This window comes from Eutrigla gurnardus (assembly GCF_963514095.1).
Source record: "Eutrigla gurnardus genome assembly, chromosome: 11".
Taxonomy (NCBI): domain Eukaryota; kingdom Metazoa; phylum Chordata; class Actinopteri; order Perciformes; family Triglidae; genus Eutrigla; species Eutrigla gurnardus.
The window spans coordinates 23,472,427-23,492,595 of NC_139925.1; the positions used below are offsets into that span (position 1 = coordinate 23,472,427).

The 20,169-nt window shown below is 41.3% G+C and overlaps 2 protein-coding genes across 3 annotated transcripts in view; both read right to left on the reverse strand.

The window, feature by feature from the left end:
• Window positions 1–2,288: 2,288 nt before the first annotated feature.
• cdk1 (cyclin dependent kinase 1) lies at window positions 2,289–7,346 on the reverse strand. Its single transcript, XM_084021026.1, has 8 exons — window positions 7,255–7,346; window positions 6,607–6,649; window positions 5,733–5,889; window positions 4,749–4,872; window positions 3,527–3,697; window positions 3,216–3,379; window positions 2,864–3,005; window positions 2,289–2,492 (listed from the first exon to the last, which is right to left on the reverse strand). Exons 2-8 carry the CDS (start codon window positions 6,641–6,643, stop codon window positions 2,388–2,390), a joined length of 900 nt encoding a protein of 299 aa, XP_083877152.1. The 5' UTR covers window positions 6,644–6,649; window positions 7,255–7,346; the 3' UTR covers window positions 2,289–2,387.
• A 1,047-nt stretch (window positions 7,347–8,393) lies between these two features.
• LOC311021357 (heterogeneous nuclear ribonucleoprotein L-like) overlaps window positions 8,394–20,169 on the reverse strand; it is a 34,914-nt gene continuing 23,138 nt past the window's right edge. The window contains exons 8-14 of one of the 2 annotated variants that reach the window (XM_084021855.1): window positions 19,208–19,279; window positions 18,160–18,377; window positions 16,669–16,790; window positions 15,275–15,476; window positions 14,550–14,607; window positions 13,693–13,791; window positions 8,394–12,432 (exon numbers count right to left, since the gene is read on the reverse strand). In XM_084021855.1, the coding sequence (XP_083877981.1) occupies window positions 12,377–12,432; window positions 13,693–13,791; window positions 14,550–14,607; window positions 15,275–15,476; window positions 16,669–16,790; window positions 18,160–18,377; window positions 19,208–19,279 (827 nt within the window). In that variant the 3' untranslated portion in view covers window positions 8,394–12,376. Of the gene's footprint in view, window positions 12,433–13,692; window positions 13,792–14,549; window positions 14,608–15,274; window positions 15,477–16,668; window positions 16,791–18,159; window positions 18,402–19,207; window positions 19,280–20,169 lie in introns of both variants that reach the window. The other variant, XM_084021854.1, reaches the window with a different exon arrangement.

The following is a 20,169-nucleotide window of genomic DNA, read 5'->3' on the forward strand; positions in this document are numbered from 1 at the left end:
TAGCATGTGCATAATGGAATAAAAAAAGGATTTTCCCTAGATGCAACCTTTTCCCGTCCCGACAACAAATCACCTGAGCATGATTGGACTCTGTATTCCGATTTCACAAGGTACGATATAGGATCTTCCGTGCAGCACATGAAGGCAGCATTTATCACGTCTTCTTTTGATGACGTAGAATCCTCTTCCTGATGTTTTAGGTGAGTTACCGCCACCCGCTGGTGTGGAGCGGATTAAGAAGTCATTTTCACGGTGATATCTACCTCATGGACGTCATATCTGACAGTTTGCATTGTAGAAGCAAAGAGAATTTGTTAATGCATGTCATTAGTTGTTTTCAAGTCATTCAATGAGTCTAATTCTACATCGTGTTGAAAGGCTGCTGGTCCACCGTTAAACTCACAGCCTTCGATTTAATTCAATTCATTTGTATTCATATTTGTGGGGTCATATTGCAACAGTTAGAGAACAGAAGGTATCTCCTGACACATAGAGCAGGGGGTTTTGTGGTGGAAAATATTGCCAAGACTATCTCAGAGATGTGAAATAAGGATCCTAAATATTCCATTTTCACAGAGTGTAGGATAAGTTTGAATGCTGGGAACACACAAAATTGCAGTCCCACAGAGAGGGGGTTAAAACTGCAGAGGAAGGGTCAAAGGTCAGATTTGCCATAAAACGCCAATAGTTGTAACATAGAAATTAACACATTTTGATCACTATATTGATCAACTAAAGAAACAAAATGTACAAATTTCATCTCAGTATAAAAACACTTAATCAGCAGGTAGGAGTGCTGTCATGTTTGTTATTGCACTGGCTGTTACCTGTCCATCAGCGCCATTCACAGGGATGTATGTACAACAACCCCACCCTCGGATGCTGTGAGTTGGTCTAGAACCAGTCTATGTTGCATTACCATAAGGCTAAGCGCTGTTAATTCTGACATTTTTCATCAGTTTTCTGGTTGAGAGCAGAATTCATGGTTCCATCAATAATCAGATGTCCAGGTCCTGAAGTAGGAAACACTCCCAGACCGTCACACTAAAACCACCATGTTTGACTGTTAAAGGAGTCATCACCTGGTTTTATACGTATCCAGCCCCCCTTGGATCGCTTTGGATCAATTCGTAAAACTTATTAGAAAAAAAAAAAAAAAATTTAATCAAACATTGAGCTTGTTCTGACCCTTTTTCGTACCGCGATTTTATCACGCGAGATTACGCGCGAGGTTTTGACTGGTCCGGATGTGCATTGTATAATATGTAATGAGGCGCGCGTTGATTCGCCGCAGGAAGGACAGAGCCGGGGGGGCTTGCCTGCATGCAGACTCCAAAACATAATGGCGGCGCTTCGGCGATTTCAGGTAGCGGACGGGGCGGGGTTGGGTGGTGAAAGAGGGGTGGGCTTATGCAAGTAGCCGCCACGGTGACGTCACCGAAGGCGCAGAATCAAAATCTCGTGCTTTAGGAATGCACACCCTTGTGTGCTATTCCTGTTCGGAAAAAGAGCAGAAGCGAAAAAACGGCGCCACTTTCAAACTCCAGCCTTTCAGGCAAGTTTCAACTGAGGTCAAACACAGATATGCATGTTTTAACAAGAGAAATTGCGATTTCCGGGTGATGACTCCTTTAAGATGCTCTTATTGTGGAAGGGTGTGTTGGATTTCCACCAGATATAACAGGACCCATATCTTCCAAAATGTTCTACTTTTGACTCATCAGTCCATGGAATCGTGTCCCAAAGGTCATGGGGGTCATCAAGAGGTTTTTTGGTAAGTGTGAGACGAGCCCGTGTTCTTTATGGACAGCAATGGTTTTCGTCTCACAGCTCTCCCATGGGTGCCATCTTAGACCAGTGTCCTTCTTATTGTGGAATCATGAACACTGACCTTAACTGAGGCAAGTGTTATTCTGGGCTCTTTTGGGATCTCCTGGATGAGTCACTGATGTGATCTTGGTGCCCGGTCGGTCCTGGGAATGTTCACCACTCTTCCATGTTCTCCATTTGTTAATAATCTCACTGTGGTTCACTGGAGTCCCCGCCCCTCTCCCTCCCCATTTGTATCCATCCCTCCCTCCCCATCTGCTTTTTGAAACCTTTAAGCTTCACATTGCCCGACAGGTTCCATTTAAGTGTTCAGATTGAACAGGTCAGCAGTAATCATTCCTGGGTGTGTCTTGGAAATAAACCCAATTATCAATTAAATTTGGTTGATTGAGTAATCAATGGGGCAATTATTTTCCCCACATAGGACGGGGACACACGCACGAAAAACATTAACTCCCAGAAAGTGCAGTTTTATTGAAAAGACGACTTTACTAAAAGGTCTACAACCAACAATGATGACACACAAGTATTTACAGAATGAGGATTCAGAATGAAGGTCAGTATGCAGCAGGCAGGGTGGATTTGTCCAAGTCATCAAAGTAGGGGTGAGTCATTGCCTCACGAGCAGAGACCCTCTTGGGAGGATTGTAGGTTAACATTTTCTACAGAAGACATGGAAGAACACGGTGTTACTGGAGAGACTGGGTGTGTTGCAACATTATAGTAAGAAAGACAGCCTGAAGGAAGCACTGAGGCACAGAACATCTGTGAGAGTAAAAATGTTGGTAGAGTGGTACTACAACAGGACTAAATCCTGATGATGAGGTGGAATTAGATCATTTTTCACTTATTTGAGTCAATCTTGAATGTTTCGATCAAGTTTCGAAAAGCCCAAAACTTGATCGACTCACAGGAAACAGCCTCCCCAACATGAAACCCAACTGGATGATGGACCGGTAAGGTACACTCTCATTAAATGTGTTAATCTACAGACAGACAGACAGACAGACAGACAGTCAGACAGGGTCCTTACCGCCAGTAGGTCCAGGCCATTCTGATCCAGGTTTTTCACCACGGATGACAAGTTGCCAGACTTCCATTTGGGGAAGGTGTTTTTATATTCAGGTAGACTCTCCACACCAGGCCACACGTCATTGTTTGGGGTTCCCAGAATCCTGAAAGATCAGAAACAAAACACAAGGATTCAAGTAGGGAACTGAACGAAAGCAGAGCGGTCAAAACAAAGACACTGCAGCACATACAACTTCACAACATAAGGAAGTAGTCTACTGGACAGTTACACACTAAAGAAATACAGGTAACCAGACAAGACACGCCATTAATTCATCCATAAATACAACACTGAACAAGTGACGAGGGTTTACCTAAAGATCCTAAAGAGCTGGTCTATCTCAGAGTCTCCATGGAACAGCGGCTTCTTAGTAGCGAGCTCAGCAAAGATGGTCCCAGTGCTCCAAACGTCAATGGGGGTGGAGTACCGGGGTGAACCCAGGAGGACCTCGGGAGCCCGGTACCACAGAGTAACAACCTGGGAACACAGACTGGGGTTAACTCAGCTCAGCAGGTGTGTAGCAACCAATAATGTAATAAAGTTATTACGTTACTGGTTGCTACAAGGTGACTCGCTCTACCCCTGACCACTAGATAAGACCAGTTTAAGTCCAAAAATCCTCACCTCATGGGTGTAGACCCTGACAGGAACACCAAAGGCCCGAGCCAGACCAAAGTCTGCCAGCTTGATTACTCCTTGGTTGTCGATCAGGAGGTTCTGGGGTTTCAGGTCCCGGTGGAGGACTCGGCGACAGTGACAGAAATATAAGCCCTTCAGGATCTGGTAAAGGTAGCTCTAGAAAAGGTGAAAAATGACATGGACACATGTTTAGAGTCGAGGAACTGAATGGGCACGATTATTTTTTAGTTATCATTTCAGCTCTATTTGAAATTATATGCTGTTTTTTTCTAAAACAGGCAGTGGTAAGTAAGTGAACATGTTGAGTAAGTTAAAAAAAAAAAAAAAAAGATAAAGAAGCAGACAAAAAAGAGGCCAAAGAGCTCAACGGTGACCGCTCCCATTTGAATGGCTCCAGTTCCAGAAGGGAAACTCATTAAGTAACTGTGAAAATCCTGATACAAAGAGCTTGTAGACAGGAAGTAAGCCAACCAATTACCAGATGAGAAGTTGTTTTACTTTCTGTCCATTAAAGTTCACAATTTGAAATCATTGATTTTGAACCTAAGCTTAATTATTACTGAGCAAGAAAGCCGTCCCCTCTTGGTAGTTCAGCATATTTATAAGTGATGTTGTTGGAATGCCTCTAGAGGAAGAAATTCTCCCATGTGACCCTCTCTTCTGCAAACTCTACCCCCCCCCCCCCCGTAGCAGCTCGCATCTTATTCACTACTGCTTAGCCCCCTCCCTCTACTACCCCTCCCCCTCCCAAACCAAACAAAATAAATAAATAAATGTAGTACTCATTGCTTGTTTGTATGTACTGGCACTTTGGTATTTTGCACTTTGAATCTGAACCCATAGCGGGTATACAACAGAGATAAGTGCTATCTTGAATCTTGTTCCTGTGAATCCGTACTGTACTGATAGTGATGTTTATCACCATCACTACTGGTGTTGCACTTTCCTCCAACAAATGTACTTATTGTAAGTCGCTCTGGAGAAAAGCATCTGCTAAATGCCCTAAATTTAAGTGTGGACAGGAAGTAAAACAACCACATTGTCGATAATGGCATTGGCAATTAATACTGCAAGTAAATATTAATAGGCTAAATTTGAGCATTAAAAATGTTATTGAAAAGAATATGCAATGAAATTTGAATAGGATTATAGAGGAAAATTGACAGCACCATCGTGGAGATGAACTGCTCAGGGAGTTTACAGTTACCTTGACCAGCATAGGCTCCACGTACTGTCCAGAGGGAATGGAGTCCAGGTACTTCTTCAGGTCCATGGACAGGAACTCAAAGATGAGGTATAGACGAGACTCCTGCATCAGGACATCCAGGAGTCTGGGACACACAAACACAAGGGATGGATGGCTCCATATTGTATGCATTTTGTCACATCATTGGTTGTAAATGGCTTTGCTGGATATTTATATTGTATGAGATTTTAGAAATGTTTTATCTCACTGGTAATTGTAGAAATATCCACACAAAAAGTAAAAGTTTGTATCTCTCATTTTTTCTCCCCCCCCCCAAAAAACAGTAACATACGCAAATAAAATCTACTTGTAGAAAGAGTGGAGTCAACATCTCATTGACATAGTTTCAACAAATATGGATCATTAATATCCACAAAGACCATTTTTACTGGATGAAAGTATATGGTGCTACATGGTGAGGTCTGGATGTTAAAATGTCACTCACAACAACATGTTTTGCATGAAATTTGTGACTCAGAAAGTGAGAGAAAACCGACATTTTTACAGAGATTCGGCTATAATCACGGAAAGAAGAGCCCCCGATATGCTGTGATCGCAGCGTTTATATAGAAATTTGGTTTGCAGCTTAAGTATGCACGTACTCAAAAGTTATAACTTGTACTTGATCAGAAAAAAAGTGGGATCTGTGCATCCCTAATTTTGAAAAGACGTTGAGATTGAAAAGTAGCTGATGGCCACCGTTTCTAGAAGTGTGTGTTGATTCCAAGTTGTTTACATGGCTGTGTGTAGTGGTCCGACAGTGGAACATCACTGACTATGTTTATTAGTGCAGTAAGACACTGTCTGACAGTAAAACTGAAAGTGACAGAATACTCCGAAGAGACTAATAGAACAGTGTCGTACCTCAGTGTTTGGGGGAAATGGTGTTACTTTTAAAACTCTTTAAGCCAACAGGCCATTCAGTGAGACACTCTTAACTCGTACCGTACAATGTTGGGATGCTTCAGCTCCTGAAGCAGAGACACCTCTCTGACAGCAGTGCTGGGAACGCCCTCATCCTCACTCTCCAAGCGGATCTTCTTCATCGCCACAACCTGCCCCGTGGCCTTGTGCCTGCCCTTATACACCACCCCATAGGTTCCTGCAGAGCAACAGGCATGGGAATCACAGTAAGCACAGACACACTGGCCCTGAACACATTTTAGTTTAGACTAACTACAATGACAGAGGAAGGTTGCTGAGAACAATCAGACAGCTTTACTTCTATTGAGCCTGCAGTGGACAAACTACAGCCCTCAGGCCAGCTGCCTGTTTTTAAATAGCCCATGGTGAATTCATAAAAATTAATAAGAACATGGCTTGAGCATTTCTCTAATAAATCACACTGTATGTGAATCACACACGCTAGTTTAAACACAAAATTATCCATATGTCTTCCATTTACATCATAGATTGTGGGCCCTTAGAAATAGAATAACTTAATTTACAATAAACAGAAAGCTGTTTTAACTTATTTATAGATTTACACATACAACACAATCATATTCCAAGTAGGCATGTGAAGCACTGTTTTAGAGTTTAGGGGAAATATTTCATTCTTCTTTTGCTATAAATTCAATAGCAGCAGATACAGAAAAGCTTTTCGGAATATGTGGGCAAACCACTAAACCCTGTAATGTAAAAGCTGAAACCTTTTAGGAGAGTTGTAGTTATTGTCACAGAACAATGATTTGAGTGCATGAGTTGAAAATGATTATATTCATATCCCTGCATGAACACCAAAGCTGCAATAACTTCAGAAGCATAACATTGGTACACATTTGAATTATTGAGAAGACAAGAAAACAATGAGACCAACCTTCTCCAATTTTCTCTATCTTCAAGTAGTCTTCCATTATTGCCTGAAAAAACAAACATGCCGTCAAGGTTTCATCAGCGATCCTTACTTTTCAGCAGCTTCGGGTAACGGTTGACAGTTCCCTTTCCATTCAAGTTGAGTTATTGAATTACTTACACATTTAGTTTATATAAGTGACATAAGTCCAACTTAAAATGTTGCCTGAAATCTAACAAGGCTGTGAAAGGCCAACAGCTTGAATCAACCGTGGAACTAACTAATGCCAACCAACTGTTAATTCAATAATTTACAGCATCACAGGCTTTTTAACGCAGCACTAAATCAAATCACGTTCCATTAATGTTGGTTAATTTCTCTTGTATATCAACGGCCCACTAGTGTCTTTGTCTCACTCATCATTACGGCAGTAAAACGTTTGAGATGGAAACGACATAAACTTGTTATAAAGTCGATAAAGCTGCCGTTTTCCTCAAGCTAAGCTATGGTTAGGTTAGCCTATGCGAACGTTAATGCCTAACACTAACTTCTGCTGGTTTTCTAGTGGATGCTGACCCACTTTATGTCCAGAACGAATGGACCAACATTTCAAGTAAGGCGACAAATCATTCATTTCATATTTCAACGTGTATTTAATGTAAGAATAATTACCTGACTGGGCCTCGTTTCGTGGGTATGTACTCTCCGAGAACAGACTGCCGCTGGAATGCTCAGACTCAGTTTAAATTACGTTCCGTAAGACAGGGTTCAAAACACACCAATGGGCTTACACAACGCGGTTCAAAACCGCCAATCAGGGAACGAGAAGATGTCACGTGGGCTGAGCGGGAGCGAAGGCGCGGACGTAGAGCGTAAATATTCGCTTCCCGAGTTTGGTCTCTCAGGCAGGGACCACCCTACTCGGCACATACACAATGCATAAAAACGCTGCATTGTGTATCTAATGCAGCACATACACAATGCATAAAAACGCTGCATTGTGTATCTAATGCAGCGTTTGTATCTAATGCATTGTGTATCTAATGCAGCGTTTTTATGTTGCACGACACTTCCTGTTTACACCATTTCAAAATAAGAGTTCCGGATATTCCAGTATAAAGCGCACTAAAGCACACCAGAGGCACTTTCATTCCCCAAGACCATATGGTACAACCCACTCAATAAAGTAGGTTACACACACGAACACACACATACCAGGTAACTACTTGAATGGTACAATAATACACTTTTTAAAACTTTACCTAAACTTTAACCAAAACTCTAAGATTTTGGATCACAAAATCTAAATGCACTTTATAATTTATTAGTCATGTTGAACATTGTGTGTGTGTTGCTTGATTGTGCAGTGTGATTTGTTGGTTGTGTCTCTTCTCAGCTACTGTGCCCCTTGTTTAAATTGCCCCTCGGGACGAATAAAGGAATTTGATTTGAATAATGACAGTTTCAGTTAAGATCCATGGTTAGAAAGTAGATGTTTAGGCTTTGCATTCAGTCGCTCCGCTATAATTGTCTGCCACACTCTTTTTTTCTCATTTTTTTGCATATTATATGCTTTCCTTACACATTTCCATCAGAAGCTGCAGCTGACTTGGTGAAAAGTATGCGGCCGTGTCATTTCCATGTCTGCATCAGTAAATCTGTGATTAACTACGTGGTCAATTGAAGAAAGCCGTGAACGCGTTTATACAAATGACTTACACCTGACTTGACTTAGTCGCTCTTGATCCTGGCTTGACTTAGTCACTTCTCTTGAATGAATGAAGACAAGTGAGAGACAGCTGAACTACAGCTTCAAACCTGAATTTATTCAATTTGAACACAGAACTTACAACCACAGAGTCTTAAATGAATGAACCACTGACAGTTTGAGATTTTTAAGTGTTTAAGTAGTGATTACACACTATTAACAATATAACCCTTTCATAACCACGAACAGCTGTCTCATACTGTCAGTCAGGTTCAGAGTAACAACAGCCCTCATTTATCAAACTGCCTTAAACACTTTAAAAACTGAATCAATAAAACATTCTTAGAAATACAGTTAAGACTCCACATAAAAACAACATCTAATTGAGCAATAATTTAACTGCAGATTAAGTGGGATTCACACATTGTCCTTATTTACATAGTTATGTACACAAGGCATGCCTTAATTCACAAGTGTGATGGTTGCTTAAATAATTCATAAATCTACACATCCAACATAAGATCCTGATGCTTCACCCAACAACTGGCCTCCAACAAGCCCAGTGTCCAATCATGATAGCCCAGTTATTCACATATTTAACAAAATACACCAAATAAATCTAGTATGAGTATTAGATTACAAAAATAAGCCACTTTATATGATGTAACTCCAGAATTGTTTAGTTATAGATTTATTTTAGAAATTAATTTTAAGGTACAACTAAGACCATTAATAAACAGTGAGTCTGATGGTATCAGCCTGTTATTGGAGATTGTATGCATTATATTTACACCCAACTGGAGAAATACTTCCTGGTTCTACTCTCACATACAGGTCCATTTTAAAAAGAAGTGCAGGTGTGGGTCCTTGATAGTTCAGCTGTGTTTAAAGTTTATGCTCAACTGAGTTAAAACTATAATGCTGAGATCAGAGAAAAAGGTGTCTACGGGTTCTTCCTGAAGGGCTCAGGTACTACCCAGAACCAATGGTTCTGAAGTTCCATTAAGAACCATTTTTGGAAGAAATAGTTCAAAGATTATTAAAGAATGTTGTGGGTTGAGCTGTCCTTCAGAGCCTCATGAGAAAGCCTGGGTGGATTCTAGATGAAACCCTTGAACCCAGTGGGAAGCATAGAATGGTTCTCTGTAGAACCTCTTATAGGGTTCTGGGTGGACTACTGCAGTTCTTCTATATCATCCAGATCAGGGGTCTCAAACTCAACTAACCTGTGGGCCTCTAAAGGTAGAGTCTGGGTGAGGTTGGGCCACATCAAGTATACCACAAAAAAGGGGGACCAATGTTAGTGGGTGCGGCTTATATTCAGGTGCGCTCAATAGCCCGGAAAATTATGGTACAAGTGACCAACGTTGCTAATTTGTGTTGTTGTCACGAGCCTGAATTATGGTAGCTCACAAGTGTTAAAAAATACAAAACGCACAGGGCAACGACTCACGCAGATAAAGTGAAGAAAAAAACGTGCGGGGCGCACTAACACTAAGCTTTGATTTCAGGTAGGGGGCTGCAAAATATCGTTCCAGGGGCCGCAATTGGCCCGCAGAGACCCCTGATACAGATAATACCATACCTCACCACTGTGTTTGGTGATGTCACCAGTGAGTTAGCATGTGTGCATGCTATGAACATGTTATTATTTATTTATTATTATTTGATCTGAACTAACCCATACATCTTTAGACACAGAGCCATGGCACTGTGATGACACTGATGAACACGCAGTCAAAACAGATAACATTGTATATACACAGTAGTGAGTCACACGTCAGCTGTCACAAAGCCTTCCACTGTGATATATAACTATGATTCTTTTAAATATTAAAGTGACATTCTTCAAAGGTTCTCAGTACAACATTCAGAGCTAACAGTGGAATCACTATGCTTCCATGACAACGATGTTATTAGCTGTAGCAGTATGAAAGCAGTACAGAGTGGCAGCCAGCTATCTCAACAAAGAGAGGAGAAACTCTGATAACAACACACACAGAGGGAAAGGGACTTTTCTCTCTGCTCAGGTAGACATTACTATCTTTACACAGCCTATAGTTATATTGATGATATGTTAATGATCTGATAACTACACACACAGGGGGTTAGTGACTTCATTACTACACTATATCTTTACACAGCCTATAGGTATATCAGCACCTTTTACACTGCATTTTCGTTGCGGGAGTATCACTCCTTTTTTCCGCCCCGTCGTCAGTGTAAACGCTACCAAGACGGAAACGGTTGACAGAATATTACGCCTCTGAGACGGCAAGCTCAAAGCGTAGATCCGAAGAAGATAAAAAGCCGGTAGTTGCTCATACGAGGCTGCTGTTAAACGCATCGACATGTATATGATGCAAGAGTTGGGAAATATGCGAGGCGAGCAACAGTTCACTTTTCATAGTTGTTTTGATGCAATCAAGCTAATCAGATTTCCAAAGGCCATTAACATGTCACATGACCGGCGGCGGTCTCGTCGACCATGTGGCGTCTCCTTCCGCAAAGCCAGGATGCTCCCGATTCGGTGCAATCGCGGCATATTTTCTACTCTTTTCCACGATTACGGCGGGATCTTCTGTGTAAAAAGACCTTGAGATTATGTTAATGATCTGATAACAACACACACAGAGGGAGAGTGACTTGTTGACTAGTTCATTGTTGATATATTAATGACCTGAATGTCGTATAGAGAACTTTTACCTCAATATAAGTTGCTGACATGCAGTCTGAAAACCCAGTCAGATACACTCTCTGTCAATTTTATGGTATTAGAGCATCCCATTATTGTAATAATGTGTAATAATGAAACAATCCAATTAAAATGACTTGTTCTGACTAGAAGCTAATGAAACTTATAGTATAATGTACAGCTGAGATAGATGTTTATGCTAACAGTAGTGTATTTACAATGCTGATTATTACTAATTAGTACTACCTTTGTCATGGAATAACTGTGACTTGACATGGCTCTCCTTGGTGCTGCCAATAACATGTAGGGTCCCAGAATACAGAAACCAGGAGAGTCTGAAACCCTGCTGGCAGCACCTTGAGTTTATTACAGCCCACCGTCTGAAAGACGGAACAAAAACACAATAACGGTTTCTATTGCTAGATCCTCCACCATGGTATGGCTGCAAGTTTATTATTTGTCATGAAAAGCTCATGAAAGCATACCAATCAAATCAATCATCTCTTTGAGAACATGAATGTGACTGGGGTTAGCGGCAGCTTTCATGGCAATCTGCCAGATTTGTCAGATGCACAGCTGATATCTTTCCTGAGGTGTGGAAAAAGGGAAGATCATGGAGCGTCCAACATATAACGTAGTTATCCTCTGAAGAGAATGAATGTGCTCAGTAACTGTCGTGACAATCTGCCCATTAAGAGTTTAGGTTTAACCATCTGGTGATGGCAGGACAGAAGAAGTCGGGGCTAAAACAAACAACTGTTTTGTCTGTGAAGATTCTCAGTCATAAAGGTCACGGTAGTCTGAAAGCTTGATCGTGAGCAACTGGACATCCAAGAAGCTCCTTCAGATCTAACGGACTCGTGGGGCAATTGGGTTTTTGACTGCTTGTCGGGTTGTTAACACTGTGAGAAGAATGTGACTCCAGAACTCACCCACCCCTCAAGTGAAACTTGAGTCATTTGCTCAGCAAGGCTTCCTTCTTCCTTTACACAGATCCATTTACTTGGATTATTGGACAACCTAAAGCAAGCAAGATTAGATTGAAAGAGTGGGTGTCCATCCATCCGTCTCTGTCCGTCAACGTCTCAACTCAAACACAAGCTACCCATGCAGTGAATACTTCTGGGACTTACACATGATTGGAGTCCTCCTGACAGATCAACATGAGGACGGCATTAGAGTATTTCAGAAAGTCACTCTTCCGTCAGCTTGCTGAGTTGTGATTGGACGGTGGAATGTTGAGCGTGAGATGTTTAATTTGGAGACATTGTCTTCTCTCTCCTCAACACTTTTCTCTCCATTTTTATATCATCATACATCTGTCTTCCACTTGTCCGTCTCTCAGGTCAGAGGTCATCCATCGCCTTGATCTTCTTGTGCGCTACAGCTTCTTATAGGTGAGACGAGGTGGAGAAACACAGTTTCAGAGTGTATGGGTTGGAGCCGTCTGAAAACACACTCAGTTTAACCACCTCTTTATGACCACAAGGAGATGAACAATACAAATATGAAAGGTGCCATAGAATACATTCAAACATCATGGTCTTCACAATATAATACATAGTTGGTGTGCTATATATTTAAAGAGTATATTTATTGATTTTCAAAGGGTCAAACACTCAAGGACGAAGGAGCATGATACAAATATGTACCCATTTTTTTAACTTACCCTCAACACACATTCTCCAATGCATAGCGAGGGATAATGGCATCTTAAACAGTATCCCCAGTACCACTCCTTAAAGGTACTGATGGTTACCAGATATGAAGAAACGTAAAAGGTTTGTCCTTGAACCAGCTTAACATTTACTGTAGCCGTTTGTTCAAGGACCTTCATTGTTGAGGTGATTAACAGTTTAAAAACTATTTTACTGACTGTTTCACAGCATCATCGACTGCTAACTCCCCCCTCTTATTATCCAGCCAGCAGGAGCTGCAAGTGCTCAACAACTGCTCCAGTATAAAAGTCTCAACAGTCTGTTGAGGGTCAAATTAAGACCATTGTCATGGCTCAAAATCTGACATCAGCAGATATATCCATATCTGAAATATTGTGATCCACTAAAGTGGACACAAATCGATATTGTTATCAATTTTGTAGTTTGTAGTTGTTATTGATACTAATTTAATACCAGTTGAGATAAGTGTATTTATTTCCAGCTGTAGCTATGTAATTGTTGTTTCTGTGTGCTCAACATATTTTTTTTTTTACAATTAGCACAATGTTTGAAGTATTAATCTAAAATATTGGCATAGTCCTGAGAAATGTCCACAGATGGCTCTGCTTAGCAGAGTATCATCCATGAAGACACCAAACGGTATCTGTACTAATGGCACTGCTCACACTCTACAACTACTGTACTCATGCAATTAAATACTACTTACAACCCTAACATCAGAAAATGATATCTAGCAGTGTTACACTGGTCAGCTGACAGCACCAACAGAAATATACAGATATAATCTACAGGCTAACTAATGAGATAATATGAATACTTATGTGTCATCTGGCTTCATCCTCCCTTTGCATGGATCCATTTACTACTTTATTGGACAGTGTGCAGTTTAATGTATGAGGAAGTAAGGTTGTCATTCAGCATTATGGAAGGGGAATTACACAAGGTAAATTGGATACACATAGATTATAATCTAATCTAGCTCTATGAAATATCGGCAGAGTGAGCATTGAACATATGAGGTGACTTACTGGGTATCCTGATTTGATAGTGGTTGAGAACAGTGAGAACCTCCACAGCCTCCGTTTTACTGTCAAACTCCAACAAGCCAGAGATGGTCTTTGAGGACGCTGAGAGACACAATGGTTAACAGAGAGGAGAGAGTTACAACAACACAAGACAAGAGGAGGATGCATGCATGGTTTTTTAATTTTTTGACATTTAACTTAATTAGTGGACAATTCGCACATTTAAGCTTCAGATTAGGTTTCTTAAAAATGTGAATGGGTGAATTAAATTGATGATGATTGATGTGTTATCTAGGCTACATGTTGTATAATAATAATAATAATAATAATAAAACGTATTAATCAAAAGATGCTAAACCATTTTCTTTTGACTTCTTGGATGGATCTTTGGACAGAGGACATGGCGTTGAAGGCATCAGTCACCTCCCTCCAGACCTGTGTTTACCTGTCCCTGTCACTCCACTACTAACAGAAGAAAATTCTATCTTTTCCTCAGCTCCACTTCATTCTCAGCATCGGGTACATTTTTTCCCTCCCCTTCTCTTTCTTTGCTTGTGTCATGTCCGCAGGTTGAAAGGATGCACCTCACCATAGTCATCATCACCTTCTTATATGGAGGTTCATGGGTGGGGTTTATGCTAATTCCTGACCAGCGGGAGTACAGTTTACTGTTGATTGGCATTTCTGAACATACCTACAATCAAATTCATGAATGCGGAGTCGGTTTTAGGATGAAGGTGATTTATGTGCAAATCAACTCACAGATTTACTAACATGGTCACATCCTGAGATCCGTTGTTTAAGGCTGAAAAAAGTGGTTTGGGGTTTAGTTACTCTTAAATAAGAAGCGTTCTACTTACGTTTGGCATCAAACATCTTGAATTTGACAAAGCCAGGAACGTCATGCTCGGTACACAGCTGTCAAAACACACAGCAGCTGATAGATGAGTGAAGCCCATTAGAAGTAAGGAAACTTCTATATTCTTCATTTAATGTAAGATACAATGCATCCATGCTTTATATATATATCAGCATTTAAAAACAATTATATATGATTATTATTTTATTATTTTATATATATATATATATATATATATATATATATATATGATAAAATATTATATTATATTCATGAAAATGTTTGCTACATACATTAAATATAGACACTGTCTATGAGATTTATATGTATATCACATTTTTCATAAAATACATTTTTTTTAGGGTTATATTCTTTATAGAGTTTTAGGCTTTACATATAGAATGTAAAGCCTAAAATGGACAAGATTCTATTGAAAGCCTAAAAACATGGAGGGCTTAGGGACAGAAACCCTGGAGGGAAGTAGCTTGAAACTACAATAGAAAGAAACGGAAGTTACGAATGTAACTACACTTTTATTTCATGCTTACTGACCGCCAGAGGCAGTGCTTCACACTGGATATCTGCTATATCTGACCCGCTGTCATCCCGAGGTCACACATGACTTTGTTGATATTAATACTCGACATACACAAGATAGAAGATATCCAGTGTGAAGCACACAGAACAGACAATTCAGACAGAGAGCGATAGAGAGAAGCAGCTTACCCTCAGTAGATGGTCCTGTGATATACACGGAGGAACGTTGTAGTAGTGCAACACTGCAGATGGAGGCTGGATGATGTTTTTGGAGGCTTGTCCAGCACTGCTGAAGCGGTTGTTCCTGGTCATGGCAAAGTCCTTGTAGCTGCTGCTGCCGTCCTCCAACTCAAACACCTGACTGGGGATCACTGCATGCTGCTTAGACACACTGCAACAAACACAGATCACAACGCCTGACTGGGGATCACTGCAACCTGCTGCCGAGTTGGACAATATATCAGAACTCGCTGCTGCGATACGTTATCGATACATTTATATATAAGTTTATGGCTATTCTGGAATGATGGCACACGTAGACATGTTCAGTCAGTGTGTGTGTGTGTTTGTGTGTGTGTTAATGAGGGACTAAGCTAAGACTTTGCACTTTGTCAAACATTGTTTAATCTCAGTTGACACATTCTGTGACTCTGACACCACAATGAGGTGAATAAACACAGTTTAGGATTAATTCCTGCTTTTGCCTTTTCACTGGTATTTTTTCTCCTTCAGATACACAGATATCGTGATGGATATCGTAGATGATTATCTTGCAATGTATTGAGTGTGGAACAGCCTGCCGCAGAACCTCAGGGCCGCAGAGAATGTTGATGTTTTTAAAAAACGGCTCAAGACTCATCTTTTTAGTCTGGCTTTTAATTAATTAACTTTCTATTATTTTAAGTCTGCTATTTTATTCCCCAACTTTTAATCTATTATTTTAAGTTTGCTTATTTTAGTAGTTTATACTGATTTTATTCTATCCTATTTAGCTTTTTTATCTAGTTTTTGCTATTTATTTTATTACTGCTATCTTGTTCTATTTTACATTATTTTATCTCTTTTACCGTCGACTGACGGGAACCAGAGTCCCTCATGGTGTGGATGGCCTTTCACTCACCGATGTCTCAGTGCCGAGCCATGTCTCTACAGTTTTAGCCAATGCAGTGCGTGGGGGTGTGTGTGTGTGTGTGTGGTGTCCATACCCGAGTTGCGTGCATGTTAGTGTGAGTGTGCGAGTGTGTTCCGGGTGGGGGGTCGGGTCTTTCTTTCTGTTGTTGTTGTTTTTATTGTTGTTGTTGTTTTGTTCTTATTTTCTAAATTTGTATTTTCTGTACGGCACTTTGTGTTGCATTTACCTGCATGAATGGTGCCATATAAATAAATAAAATTGAATTGAATTGAGTATTACATAATCGCAGTATTGAGATATCATCGTTATCGGGGGCAAAATATTGTGATATTGTTGAATCGTCAGTTACTCTGTGATTCCCACCAAAGAGAAAACACAACACCTGACTGAGGATCACTGCATGCTGCATGGCCACACTGAATGAATGTGTGTGTGTGTGATCTATTCTCACCAGACATTGACTCTCTTCCCAAACACCTTGATGCTGTTCAGGTGTGTGATGGCTCTGTCCACAGCATACTCATCTCCCATCTCAACCAACGCTGTGCCAGGAACACTCTTCATGAACTTAACCTACAAGAACACACACACACACACACACACACACACACACACACACACACACACACACACACACACACACACACACACACACACACACACACACACACAAATAAGTAAGTAAGTAACTGATCAAAGGAGCACCACTGGTCAATCTACTCAACTCAACTCAACTCAACTCAACTTTATTTATATAGCACTTTACAACAACCGTAGTTGAAACAAAGTGCTGTACAGAGACATAAAACAATTTAAAAACACTAAAATAAATAAAACAGACAGTAAAACAGGTTACATTGTTTTAAAAACAATTAGAAACGATAAAACAATAAATCAAAGCAGGGCAATAAAAAAAATAAAAAACACTAAAACAGGAGTAAAGTCTCATTTGGAGTTGAAAGCCAGGGAACAAAAATGGGTTTTAAGACTGGTTTTAAAAAAGGACAGTGAGGAGGCTTGTCTAATGTAAAATGGTAACTCGTTCCAAAGTTTTGGGGCGGCAGTGGAGAAAGCTCTGTCCCCTCTGAGCTTCCTCTTGGACCTCGGTACCTCCAGGAGCAGTAGGTCATTTACATTTACATTTACATTTAGGTCATTTAGCAGACGCTTTTGTCCAAAGCGACTTACAATAAGTACATTTGTCAAAAGAAGGAAACAAAGAAACCACGACGTATCATTGCCGATGCAGTAAGAGCTAAAGGTCAGCTGACCTGAGGCACCGAGCAGGAGCGTAGGGTTGAAGGAGCTCAGAGAGGTAAGGGGGGGCGAGACCATTTAAAGACTTAAAAACAAATAAAAGAATCTTAAAATGGGCTCTAAAGTGCACAGGCAGCCAGTGGAGGGAGGCCAGGACTGGAGTTATGTGCTCCCTCTTATGCGCTCCAGTTAGGAGGCGAGCAGCTGCATTTTGCACCAGCTGGAGGCGTGTACGAAAATCTAGTGTACTACGTCACCAAGGGCCATTGTCAGAGCAAGCAGAAATATAAATACAGGCTCTTCCTTTGCTGCTTCGCCGTTCCCTGCCCACCACAGCCATACTTAGATCACTTCACACCCGTCCATCTGCAAATTATAAACTGTCCTTAACCATTCACAGACTTCTGGTTGTCCTTGCATTTTGGTCCCAAGTTGAACTATCACAGCACTAGTGTAAGTCGATCTGGTGTTATGAAAGACCATGTTCTATTTCTAACCACACTGGACTCATGACATCCCAACGGGTTACATAAAGCTCTGAGACTGGATGAGACAGCTTGATGATGGCAGAGTGTAGTTGTATAGATTAATCTACGTAGATGATTATCATTCATTTGTCAATCATCCCACCACAGTTGTTCCTCTAATGGACGTGAAACAGCTTTAAGAACACAAACGCACGCACCTTCTCAATGTTGCCGTAGAGACAGAAGAGGTTGAAGATGCGAGTGCAGTTCATCTTGGATGAGTGGAGGCCGCTCACCATGGCAACAGAGCTGGGGGCGTGGCCAGAGTATGAGGAGGATGACTGGGGCAGCGGGTAGGACACCAGGTCTGGAACGTCCATGGAGTTGAGCTTGTACCTGCTGTTACCAGGTAGAGGCAGCAGGGGGCAGGGTTGACCTGAGGGTGAAGAGACAGACGGAGCTGACAGAAGAGCAATGCTGTTGTTGGTATCTCATGATGGAAACTCCCTCTGATTGATTCATTATATGAGTTGAAATCGCACACTGACTCCAGTACAACAGGTAGCAATGATTAATGACAACAAGACTTCGGGTCAAGTTTTTCTAGCAGATTTTAGATGATCTTAACAGTTAAAATTAACTTCTCAGTGCCAGGTGTGAAGTTCTACTGTCAATGTGACACTTGGCCTTGCGGGCAATCAAATGGAGCAAGAGGTGGGCTTCACTACTTAAAGGTTGAGTAGGTAATTTGGAAAAACCACAGAAACTTGGACTTTGAAAGCATCGCAGAACCGTCCCGCCCCCTTCTTTCAGACCTCTGTTCGAAGCCGCTCCCCCAGAACACCAACTAGCGTCAAAATCAGGAAGTAAGCATTGACAGACAGGCAGGCCGTCCAATTATTTTCCCCGGCCCATCATTTTTGATTGGACAGGGTTTTTACAGTCTTGCCACGGCCACGGATGACATTTAAAATGTGTTTTTGGAGCATTTAATGTATTCATTCCTATCGGTATGTTACAGAGATTTCAAGTATTATAACAGAAAGCGTTTCTAAATAGAATAACCTACTCAACCTTGAAACACTTCCTTCTTGTTTTGATTGTGGCAGATGTAGCAGGAACTGACAATGAAAGGTTGATATTCCTGTATTTTAATGAGAATGAACCATATATTTGTCATGGTAAATGGCAAATGGACCTGCATTTATTTAGCACGTTTCTAGCTTCGGCAAACGTGTGTGTGTGTTGTATTTTGGTGACTCTTACCGTAGCCGTTATCACTGTAAGATGATGGGTGTTCTCCTAAGATGGCCTGTCTCTGCCTTCCCTTTCCACGGTCTGAAACACACACACACACACACACACACACACACACACACACACACACACACACACACACACACACACACACACAGTGTTAATAGATTGTGTGTAGCATCCATAGTGATGTTCTTCAAAACAATGGTCTTTCACAGATAATTAATGAAATAAAGAAATAAAACATTAACAGGACCGTTAGGGTCATAACATTTAGGGCATTTATCAGACATTCTTATCCAAAGCGACTTACAATAACAGTATATCACTATCATCTCATAACGTTACTGAACACCTTCATTGTCTACCCCACAGCCTGTCTGACTCTTATATAAAGATGGATGACATGACAGCTCACCAAAACAACTTTTTCGCCCTGCTCATAAACCTCCATGTTAGCAGCTGGGACATGGGCCACACTCTAGCTACCCAAGCCCGGCCCATTAACTGTAATTATGAGCCCGAGCCCGATTTAAACCCAACATTTTTTGGTGGGCCGTTGCTGTGGCTGACCCGCTCTTCACTGCCTCAGAGAAAGAAATCTCCTGTCCGTCCGTCCATCCAGGCTTTCATCTGACATTGCTGCTGCACCACCTAAGCAAGAACTCTGAACGCTACACCACCTCAGCCAATCATCGCCACTCTCAAGCCCCCCCCCCCTACCAGGTCGGCCAGAGGGTGTCCAACCGAGACCTTCCCCTCCAGGTCGATTCTAAGAAGCTGGCACCTCGTTTCATCAGCCCATTCATCATCGAGAAGATCATTAATCCTGTGGCGGTGAGGCTCAAGCTGCCCCAGTCCATGCGGGTCCACCCCATCAAGCCGGTCTGAGAGAGCCCACTGGTCCGAGCTTCTCAACCTTCTCCACCCCCTTGCTTCATTGACCTATTCTGTGCGCCGCCTCATCCGTT

Bases quoted from the DNA above. Each gene is read 5' to 3' on its own strand.
- cdk1 (XM_084021026.1), bottom strand. From the start codon at position 6,643: ATGGAAGACTACTTGAAGATAGAGAAAATTGGAGAAG. The intron at 4,873-5,732 runs GTACGAGTTAAG...TGTGTGTCCCAG, and splicing joins AAGCATCCCAACATTGTACG to ACTCCTGGATGTCCTGATGC. The intron at 3,006-3,215 runs GTAAACCCTCGT...CTGATCTTTCAG, and splicing joins CAGCTCTTTAGGATCTTTAG to GATTCTGGGAACCCCAAACA.